Source organism: Pagrus major, chromosome 24 (assembly GCF_040436345.1).
Source record: "Pagrus major chromosome 24, Pma_NU_1.0".
NCBI lineage: Eukaryota > Metazoa > Chordata > Actinopteri > Spariformes > Sparidae > Pagrus > Pagrus major.
Window position 1 is genome coordinate 19,464,035 of NC_133238.1, and position 11,459 is coordinate 19,475,493.

At 42.4% G+C, this 11,459-nt stretch overlaps 1 protein-coding gene across 3 annotated transcripts; it reads right to left on the reverse strand.

Moving 5' to 3' along the window:
* Window positions 1–2,573: 2,573 nt before the first annotated feature.
* Window positions 2,574–9,710, reverse strand: lancl1 (LanC antibiotic synthetase component C-like 1 (bacterial)). Of its 3 annotated transcripts, none has more exons than XM_073462448.1 (10): window positions 9,638–9,710; window positions 9,153–9,276; window positions 8,950–9,067; window positions 8,003–8,213; window positions 7,743–7,890; window positions 7,243–7,389; window positions 6,401–6,583; window positions 6,065–6,241; window positions 4,522–4,594; window positions 2,574–3,226 (listed from the first exon to the last, which is right to left on the reverse strand). In XM_073462448.1, the coding sequence occupies exons 2-10, from the start codon at window positions 9,237–9,239 to the stop codon at window positions 3,150–3,152; spliced, it is 1,221 nt and encodes a 406-aa protein (XP_073318549.1). In that variant the 5' UTR covers window positions 9,240–9,276; window positions 9,638–9,710; the 3' UTR covers window positions 2,574–3,149. The 3 variants fall into 3 exon arrangements, with proteins under 3 accessions (XP_073318549.1, XP_073318550.1, XP_073318548.1); XM_073462449.1 differs by having other exon boundaries at window positions 9,614–9,676; XM_073462447.1 differs by having other exon boundaries at window positions 9,464–9,651.
* Window positions 9,711–11,459: the final 1,749 nt, after the last annotated feature.

An 11,459-nucleotide genomic window follows, 5' to 3' on the forward strand; every position in this document is an offset into this window, starting at 1 on the left:
TCAGTTCAGATCTTCGTGCAACGTAGAAAACATTTAATTTGACGGCCTCAGTTGAATATTCAAGCATAAAACTGTGATAAAGAGATATATTGTATAAATTGGACCCTGCTCAATATTTCTTTGTCTAAAAAATGTACGTAATTTCTAAAATAGTGCTGATCAATGACGGGACAGAACTCTAGCTGGGTCGGTTTGACCTCAGTGCTGCTGGGTTGCGTATTTGACCCAACCTAGTGAGTGAAAATAACTCTCTCGCTGGGTTGAATATTACCCAGACACTGAGTTTAAAGGGTTTCTTCTGCTCTTCAGCAGCTCTTACATGAACATAACTTCTTAACTGTATTCCTATCTGTATTCTGAAGGTTTTCACAGAGGGGGTTTGTTCATGGATCGTTCATCGGCTGATTTATTGATTGTTGACATTATATTCTGATTTATGGAGTGATAAAAAAAATAAGATATCCAAAATTCCCTCTGTAAAAAACCTCTGACTCTAATATGTCAACAAAATAAACAAGAATTTTGAAACTTATCTTAATTTCTGTTCTGGAAATGTGTGTGAATGATACATTTTTAATTAGATTGAGGTTTATAGACATTACCTTTAAATGGACGTGTACAATGAACATATACGCAACAAAGACGGTCCAAAAGTTAATAGTTTTTAAATTTAACACTGTAACACTTAACATATATTGATGAACAAGTATCTTCTGTTCACTCTGTGCAGCTGAATGAATAGACGACCACACTGGAGTGAAATTGAGGTTATAAACTGATGAGAAAAGGTTAAATCATGCAGAAGTAAAGGCTTAATGACATCATCTCTGGAGGTTAAATGACCGGAGCACGGAGCTGCTCCATCAGAGCTCTCCATGGTGCTGACGGCAACATCAAACATCAGATCTATTATTAATGCAGCAGAGGTATCAAACACAACTGTAGGAAATAACACACACATGTATTATATTAAATCAAGGTCATACTTTGTAATGTGCTTTTTGCAGGAAAAGTCTTTTTTCTGTCCTTAATGGGCCAAAAAATAAAGCTGCAATTATTAGTCGATTATTAATTAAAATTAGTGATTGTTTCCATGTTTCAGCTTCTTAAATGTGAGAATATGCTGCTTTTCTTTACCATTTATGACATTAAATGAAGAATATTTGGGTTTTGGACTGGATGTTGGGCAAAAGAAGCAATTTGAAGACGTCAATTTGGCGTCTGGGAAACTGTGACGAGCATTTTGTTCTTTCTTTTTTGCAATTTTTAAAATATTTTATAGACTAAACAATCGAACAGTCGTGAAAATGATCAGTTTAATCTAGAATGAAAATGATCGTGAGGTGCAGCTGTAATCAAACACCTTTGGCAGCTTGAAAGTCTTCAATCATCACGTCAGAAATGTAAATACTTGTGTTCTTTGTATAGAATAAAAATGTGTTTTGTAATAAATGTTTGTTTTCCCTTCAAAGTTTTCTTCAAAGGACAGAAACAGATTTAAGATTCGAGCTTGACTCTCTTTGACAAAATGAAATTAGAGAGATTAGACTTCACAAAAATCACCATTAATGACCTTTTATTTGTCAAATTTCAGACATTTTAAGGACCTGCAGACGACTTGTAATTGCTGTTGTAAGCCCGCTGCCGGACTCTAAGCTGTCATCGGCTCTGTAACACACGGCGGCGATGTCCCACAGCGACAGGGCACGGAGGGAAAGAGCTGCTGGAGGACATTTGTGAGAACCACAGTGAAAGACATGTCCGGCTGACCACACCCCCGCGCAGATGAGCTCTATTTTTACTCCTGTTCCTGCCCGAGGTGTTCGGTTTCTCCTACGCTAGCTGGGCCGCCTCCGTGGAGAGAAAGGGGGGGGTTGGAGGAGAAAATGGACGCTCGCTCTCTGCTTCTCAAGACCCTCTGATACAGTAACCACCTCCCCAACTTCCCCACCTCCTCTGCCAACCTTGCTCTTTAGCCCCTCCGAGACCTCCAGCTGGCGCCAGGTCATAACGAAGCATGAGGGGGGCTTAAAAAAGAGCGGTGGCATTGTGTCGCCGCTTGGTTTTCGGGGGTGTTACGTGAGCCTTATTTGGAATAGACAGCAGAGCGATTGAGCCAAGTGGCCCACGGAGGACGGGAAGGGACGAGGGGGGTTTCAGACACTTTGGTTGCCAGATATGTGCCTGAAAACCCTCCTTCTGGCTACAGAACTTCTGGTGTTTATATCTTATTTTAAATGACACATTTCCATGCTATTCCCAACATTATAAAGTCAATATATTCACATTTTTAGGCCGGCTCTTCTGCCATATTCGTGTCTCAAATCAATATGGAAAAATTCATCCAGATTAGCATAAAATCTGACTGTAAAATAACCTATTCATGAGGACAACGCTCGAAGGTGAGTCTCTTTTCGGTCGCCAAAGAATGAGCTCGGCTTTGCCAAGTGGAGGGTCAATCGTCTGATATTCATTTACATGACTCTCTGCTCCCTCCTTGTGGCCGTTTGTCGCCGCTGCAGAATCACACCAAGACAAGAAGCAGAAGGTAAAATTCACAACAGAGCAGCGGCAGCTGTAAAAAGACACATGATTTATTGCTCAGACAGTGCAAAGGACAGGCAACAGTTTACACTCTGGGGGTTAATCCCTTAACACATGACACAGCCTTTACTCTTTTATATTTAGTACATTGGAACGAGCTTTGCTGTTGACAAGAGCAAACTAAAGCATCCATGTCCTTTTTTTTTTTGTTAACAAACCTAAGTTTATAAAGTATATAGGTACTAACAAAAACACAATTTTAATTTCCCCACAATTAAAAAATTGAAAACTACTTTCCTCACAGTTTTGCGTAAACCCTCAAACAACAAAATCTGAGCAGGAATTAATAAAGCAAAGAGTTACATTTATACACAAAAAAAAAACTAGAGAAGCTCTCCCTGCAGACGCATCTTCAAGATAATTATGCATTTGAGCCGTGAGTGTTGGAATTATCCCGTTAATAATGCGTCCCAGAAGAGAAAGAGCAGGAACAACATGGCACGACATGAAGTGTTTTCATGCAGAGAGCGAGAAGTGTGCGTCTTCTTCCGGGTTGTGTTTTCCCCCGCAGTGTGGGTGGGGAGGGGCTACCTGTGGGGAGACGTTTACACCTCGAAGCAGGGGAACCTCGCTCTCATCGGGTCCAGGAGGTCGGCCAAGAAGTAGATGGTGCCGGCCATGCCTGGAAACAGGAAGTGGAGGAGGCGACAGAAACACAAAAACGCTTAAATACGACATGATACTGGATCGTTTTCAGTTCAGTTAACGGTATTTTTTATTACCAGTGTGATTTCTCTGATTCCAGCTTCTTAAATGTGAATATTTTCTAGTTTCTGGACGGTGCCGCTGAATTTGAGAAACTAGGAGCACCTGTGTGACTTATAAATATATCCTACTTCACCTTTAAAATAAATCCGAACACTGTTATTTCTGTAAATTGTCTGTTTATTACCAAAAGATTTAGCAATACGGTAAAGATTGTAAAAATACGAATGTTATTGTTCCTAAATTTTGTGCTGGTGCTCCTAAAATGTTCAGTTTCAGGAGCACCAGTGCTTCTAATGGACGAAGTTACTCTGGAGCGCTGACAAAACATCCAAGGACGTCTTCTTGGGCTTTAAGAGACACGGATCGACAGTCTGTCACCATTTTATGACACTTTTAAAGACCAAACAACTTATCGCTTAGCCGGAAAATAATATACGGATTAATTTACAATTAAAATAATTGTTCCCAAAAAGAAAGATATTCAATTAGTTATGATACAAAACAAAGAAAAGAAGCCAGATCCAGCAGATATTTAGCATTTCTGCTCGTTTTTAAAATTGCTTATTTTGTCCGACTAGAGCTGCAACAGATAATGGATTAGTTGTCAACTATTTTTTATAATCAATTAATTAAATTAGATGAAAAATAAGTATGAATTCTCTGATTCCAGCTTCTTAAATGTGAATATTTTCTGGTGTCTTTACTCCTCAATTTGCCACCATTTTTGGAGACTAGAAGCACCTGTCGGACATTTTAAAATAAATCCGCACATTGCTATTTCTGTAAATCGTCTATTTATTACCAATTGATGCAGTTAAGGTGCTAAAAGTTTGAATATATTGCGCTTCTTCTTTCTAATACAAGTGGTGCTCCTTGATTTTGTGCCGGTGCTCCTAAAATCCATTTTAAAGACCAAACGACTGATCTGTTAACCTGATAAAAGTCAAGTTAGTTAGTTGCAGCCGTATTCACTTGTATAGCTTCCTCAGTGTGATTTAGAGACGTGAGACGTGATGCAACATGGCGACTGTAACAGTGTCAAATATCACGACGACAGAGGACGAACATAATAATCATACTGGTTCATCACAGGGCTGTTTTGGTTCGATTACAGTGAGTCAGCTCTTTGTCGACGGTATCTGGAACAAAACCAAGCATTTTAATAACAGGATCACTTTTCGTCATGTGGGACGTGTCATCACAGATTACCTTCAAACAGGGAGAAGGGAGTGTCGGGCGTTCGGCATCCATGTCTGCCGTAATTCATGCACCAGTCTGCGAACTGTGGGGACGGAGAGAGAGAGAGAGAGAGAGTGTCATAACAGCACTGTGGACCCGAGCTGAGCCGTCCCGGGAGAACAGCGAGCAATGTCAACAACTGCTAAAAATTGTGCTCCGCTCAGTGAAATCCCAGCATCTGTCGAGGTATCAGATTATGACCACAATGTCACTCTGTTGCACCGGGAGCATGTAGCAGAGCTCAGAAAAGACATCTGAAGGGCCTATTTCTGCCCGCTATGAATAGATTCATATTAATGACAGTACACGTGGGACCAGAGCCACCTGGACCGGATCCAACAGAGAGCTCGGCTTTGACAGGGACTCGCACCGACAGCTCCCAACCTATTGTCAATAAACATAAAAGCCCCCCGACTCTCACATGCTCCAAGTTTCTGCCATAATTTTCTATTTTAATGCAGGCGAGAGGCCAACTGTGCTGAGAACTAACTTTAATATGACTTTCACCATCAAAGTCAAACATAAAGCCTCGAAAAACAGCTGTTGAGCCATTAAACTTCTAGAAACAGTCGTGAAACGTACAGCAGGTCCATGTGAGATATTTTAATTTTGATTACAGGGAAAGTTTAATCATTTCAATTTCAGCCTGTGGCCCTTTGCTGCAAGTCCTCCCGCACTTCATGTCTAACTCTCCAAACTTTCCTAACAGAAATTAAGACAATAAAACAAACATACGGAAGGCATAACGCCGACTCGTCTGGGAACGAACAGCATTTCCTCCCATTTTAGAGAGGATTAAAACAAGATGGAGGATAGAAATAACTCCGATCAAAAGAAAATAAATGAAAAAGTAAGATTTAGAGGAACAGTTCACCCAACAATTAAATTCAGGCACTATCTACTCATGCGGATGCAGTTTCATAGTCCACACAACATTTCTGGAGCTTCACAGCTTTCTCCCAAACAACTGAAGTAGATGGGGACTTAAAAAAATCATAGAACAGCCCCATAAAGATCATCCAGCATTATCAAAGTCTCCAGAAGCTCTGAGATCCCAAATTTATTCAAAACCCATCACCCTGGATGTGCGGTCCAGCTCGTGTACCCACTTCAGGCGGGATGCACACTAACGCTTTTAGCTTAGCGGCTACAGTGAAGATTTCAGCTTAAAAAGGGAGCAAATAACATCTTTTTAAATCAATTTGGGATCTCGGGGCTTCTCGAGACTTGGATTATGCCGGAAAAGCTTCACCCGACTTTGTATCAGCATGAGGTGAACCACCACAGGTAAATAAAGCGTTAAAAAAACTCTTCTTCCGCCCACCGAGATAACAAAAACAACCCATAATCATAATCCCTCGCCGTCAAACTGCTGAGGCAATAACGGCCTCTAATTAAGATGGATGCACCGCAGGAGTGCCACAATTAATATGTGCGCCTGTTTGATCACTGCAATGGGCTGCTGCATGTTTCACACTGATTTCATTACGGAGTCTCTTTCATGTGCTCTCACCACGCAGGCTCTGTAAAGGTGCTTGGGGTCCCGAGTGTGCCGGTAGAGGGCCAGGAAGGTGTAGGCGTTCCCCGCCGCGCCGTGACACAGGCCGTAGCCCTTCTTCAGCAAGCCGTAGTGCCACACCACCTCTCCGCACTGCAGGGCTGCGTCCAGGTAGTGAGGCACTCCGAAGGCCTGGAGACAAAAGGACCAAGATGTCAGAATTTATGTTTTTGCCAAACAAAAAGTGGCTCAGCTTCACCACAAGATGGCACTGTGACTGTGTCAATAAATGACTCCATGAACGACCTTCTGTAACAGATATAAGGCCAGTTTTTCCTTCAGTGTTTTTACCCTGTACGCCTGCAGGAGCATGTAGACCACTCCAGGAGATCCGTGGCACCAGTGCACCAGCAGGTCGCGGTCGTCCCCGATGCAGGGAGGGTAATTTCCGGAGGGGAACCTGAGGCGGCAGACGTGGTCGACGCTGGGCTTCACCAGCCTGTGCACGTACTCCTCCGAGCTGACGAAGCCTGGCTGAGGACGCAGAAGTGACAGGTGGAAACTTCAGTATCGTTTTATAGCCTTTGTTTGGTCTTTGTCCACCTCAACCCCTTTTTTTTGGCATTTTTCCATCTTTTCTTCCATTTTGTATTCATAAAACCACTCCCTCTCATCGGACCTACACAATCCCACAAAAGATACTCAGTTTATGGTCACGGACCAGGAAAGAAACCAGAAAATAGACACATTTAAGGAGCTGGAACGAGAGAATTTTGACTTTTTCTTTGTTAAAAACAACGACTCAAACTGATTAAACTGATTGAATTGTTAACAATTGTTGCTGCTCCAGTTAGTTGAACAAAATGAGTAATTAAAAAATTATATTTTGAGCGTTCAACAGATAATCAAGGTTGAAAATGTCTGTTGATTTGCAGCCACACACCTCAATCATGCGTTTTTGCATACGTGGATGTGTTTTTAATTGATATTTGGCATAAAAGGCTATTTCTGTTATAATGTGTCACATATTGAGCCAAATTAAGCTCCTTACAGGATTTATCCGGTCATGCGGGAATAATAATAATGAAACAGGAACACTGTCCTATAAATTGGCCCCAAAAGCCTCCTAATATGTCCCGTCGTAAACTCTCGACTGAATAACGTTGTTACGATGTAATCCGAGCCCGTTTTACCTGCATGAGATAATAGTAGATGCCGGCCAGGCCGTGGGCGGCGCCGACGTACTGCTCCTGGTACCACTCGTACATCAGAGGGCTCTGGTTCTGCACCCTGAACTTCCTGCTGAGGTGCTCGCCCGACACCAGCACGGACTCGCTGATCTAAGGAAGGAAACAACACATCCCGGCTCACAAACACACCTAATCTGTAAGAGTTAAAAGAAATCAATGGAGATGAATTAGAGCAATTTGGACATCGATATGTGCAAGAGTGAGCAAATTAGCAGCCGGCAGCAAATAAAGATCGTCAGCGGTAGTCACCTAGAGGTTAGGGGAGCAATCTCCCATATCTGTTTCCTCTCTTTTATCCAATTAGACTCATTCCTCTCTGCCTACGGTTGCTGTAGTTGTACGTAACGTTAAGGAAGTAAGGCAAGGATTATAAAAGGAGTCCTTCTGTACACCCTCAGATCACCGTAAAGTCTTTGCGAGACCGTCCCGTGTTTCGTACTCACCTGCTGGATGTACTGCAGTGGGATGCGGTCCTGCCCGAGCTGCTGGTTGATGAAGACGAGGGAGTAGAGGTATCCCATCCTCCCATAGAGCAGCTCATCGGGCAGCCCGCCTGAGCCTTTCACTACAGTCTGGTGAAACTGCAGCAGTCTGGAAGGAAAAGAAGAAGTCGCTCATGAAATAACATACTTTTTACAGGAAAAATGACACTTTTATCTTCATAAATATCTGGAGAGTTTGTATATGTGTGCTCTAGACTGGCCTGTTGATGCACTCGTCGGTCTCTTGCACCCTCTGCAGGCGGTGGTAGACCACAGCAGCTACAGCCAGCGGTCCAGTATCCCCACACAGGAAGGTGATGTCATGACGTCGGGTCAGACACCTCAGACTGTGCTCAACGTATTCTAGAGCTTTCTGGAGACAGGAGGGGTTGTTGAAGACGTTGTGGAGGTGCAGGTAGAGTAGAGCGATACCTGTGGACAGATAGTAGATATTTGTGTATACTGACTGGTTTTATTTGACTATAAACTGAACATTGGACTGAAAAATGAGGCAATTTGGGTTTTTTCTGACCATCTTTCAAACAAAACCAGATGTGTAAGTAGCCAATTTTGGCTCGGGGAAACCTTGAGGGCAGTCTTTTATTACATTTTGACATTTTAAAGACCAAACTGGGGAGATTAGTCAAAAATGAGCACACTTACAACCTTCACACTAGGCTGAAAAGTGTCTCAGAGGCCTTACTGAATCCATTTTCTAACGCATGACCCTGAATTATCATCAAATTGCGAGTATTTTGAAGGATATTGCGATTGCGGTATAATTGTACAATCATTGTCATTGAAAAACTAGTAAAATAATCATGATGTAGCATTTCTCCTGCTCTCTGCCAAACAAACATGATTTATTAAATACGGAGAAGGAGCTTTGTAGGCCGGAGCATCCCTGCAGCACTACAAAATCCCACTACAACGCTGCTTATCGACACATTTCACCTTTTTGCAGTAGTCATAATGCGATTTGGATAATTTTGGACTCATTGTGCACAAAAAAACACCCAGAACATTTACATATAGGCCCAAAAAGGGCGTTGGTAATGAGCATCACCATCATTATGTACACATGCAGAGGCCTTTTCTGACCACTGCCATCACACCACATGTCACTTGGGGGAAAAAAAAAAACCAGGTGGTGCAACAGGGTCATCACCTGCCCAGCCGGTGTAGCTGGTGCAATCTTTCGGGTCTGCAGACTTCAGCCCGTTCTCCATCACGGCCAGCAGCTCGTTGATCTTCCCACTGAGCCGCTGGGCGAACTCTGATGTGATCTGAAGACAGACACAGACACGAAGATTTAAAACCCTCACCGACTGCATCTGAATCACACACACACACGACACCACACACTCGTACCTTCCCATGATTGTCAAATAAAGCCTGTGTGCACTGAGGGCTCCCATCGTAGTCGCCGTACGGATTCCTCAGAGCTCTGGTGTCCATTTTTCACAGCTTCACTGCAGCAATGCGATTAAAATATCTGCGTCACAGATGGAAAACATGAGACAACGGGACAAAGACAAGGCGAGAAGAGTACACGCAAAGAGCTGTCGATCGTATATTCATACATGAAGCGATATAAAGACAGTAAACCTTTCCTGCGGGTGTGCACACCCCCTCACTCAGACTAATAGCGGGTTAGCTTAGCTCGCTCCTAGTTAGCTTACCTGCGACGCTAAAGCTAACGGCTAGCGTTTGTTTGTACAGCTAGCGTCGCGAAATCAGAGGGGTGTCGAAAACACTCAATATATGTTCATAATATAACACACATCTTCTGCTAAATGTCGGAAATGAGGCTGTAAAATGCAAACGCAGACCGATGGATGTGATAACGGTGGTACCTCTGAGAGCGCTGCACTGTTGTCTCTTCTTCTTCGGTGGTATATTTCCTGGCGCTGTAGCGTCAGAGGGCGCGCTGCTGCCACCCTCTGTTAAGGAAGTGCAACTGCAGCCTGCGAAAAACTGTGTGTGTGTGTGTGTGGGGGGGGATGGTGGAAAATATGATTTAAAATAGGGTAAAAAAGGGCACAAAGTGAAAACAAATCATGCAAAATGTAGAGAATATAACCAGTCATCACCAGGAGAGGAAAAAATGGCATTTTAAATGCATAAAAATATGTATTTCTTGAGGAAATGCATGTGTGTATATGCATAAAAACTACATTTTCAGAGGTAAGAGTCTATTCTGATGGAATGTAATTAAGTACATTTACTCAAGTACAGTTTTGAGGTACTTGTACTCTACCTGAGTATTCCCATTTTCTTCTACTTTATACTCCCACTATTCTATCCAATATTGTACTTTTTTTTACATCTCTGTATTTATTACTAACTTGAGTTACTAGTTATTTTACAGATTACATGCTGCATTAGAAGCACTGTCATTTACTGTGACTATACTGTATATATCATTCACTTTTACTTGTGCTTTTGGTAGTAAAGTACATTTATTGTCAGAAAATTACTTTTGATTCTTAAGTGCATTTAATATCAGATACTTTAAGACTTTTATTCAAGTAGTTTAGGCTATTGGTGACTGATATTTTATTCTATGTTATGATTTCTGGGTATTTCCTAGCTGATAGAATAACCCACTCTACTTTTAACTGCATTTATAGGGTCGTACGTCTGCTTCAATCACATATCTCGGAGCTAAACATTATTTTCAGATATTAGACTGGTCGGACAGGATAGGCTGCCGGTAGCTGTTGGTACTGTTGGGTCGTTTTACTCCAACAAAACATCATACTCTACCCTGTTATTTCTATATTTTGAATGTAAAACTATATTCTGTCGAGTAGCCATCATGCCAGTTTCTTTTGCAGGTCTACTTACATTTCCCAGTAATTGTATTTTCTATTTTCAAACTCTGTTCCAGCTCAGTGAGACGTAAAATCTTATAAATGATAGAAAAATATCAAACTGTTTGGGTTTGGATGTGGGAAAGATCACATCGACCAACCAAGTCACAGACAAAAGGTAGATGCTTCGGTGTTTGTTTGTATACAGACAGATTACACCTGTTCCCCTCGTCGCTTTGAACGACTTTGTCACGGAGGCGTCTAATCTCACACATTAGCCCGTCAACATGGCTGCTTCCAAACCTTTAAAGATAATTACACAACCATCGACAACCTGCGACAGCGAACGCATCACAACTAAACTTTGACCTTTTCCGGCAACTCCATACCGATGACGCTAATGACATCCAAACAAATCCGACCAGCTTAAATTCACGACCACAGCGGGTGGAGCGCGGTTTACGCACATCGCTGCCATGGAAACGTCATGTGCCGCCAATCCTCAGCTCTTGACCTTCTGCAAAGGACCAAACAGCATGTCATTTCTGCGGATGATGATGATAATTATTGTGGTCACAGAGAACACAGTGCACATGGTATTGATTGGCACGCTGCTGAGTCTCACCGCCGGTGCTCTACATTCTCACTCATTGCAGAGATGGAAGCTGTTATCTCCTGTTTTTTGAACGTTCTTCGCAATTTCAGGAGAAAGAAACAGAAAAGGGCAACCTGGTGCCGAGGAAAAGTCAGAGGGTGGCCAAAGCGAGGTTTATCACCTGTGTACCATGAACATCTGTACAACATTTCATAGAAATCCGTCAAACAGTTATTTCAGACTTGTCATCCTCCTTCACAAATGTGT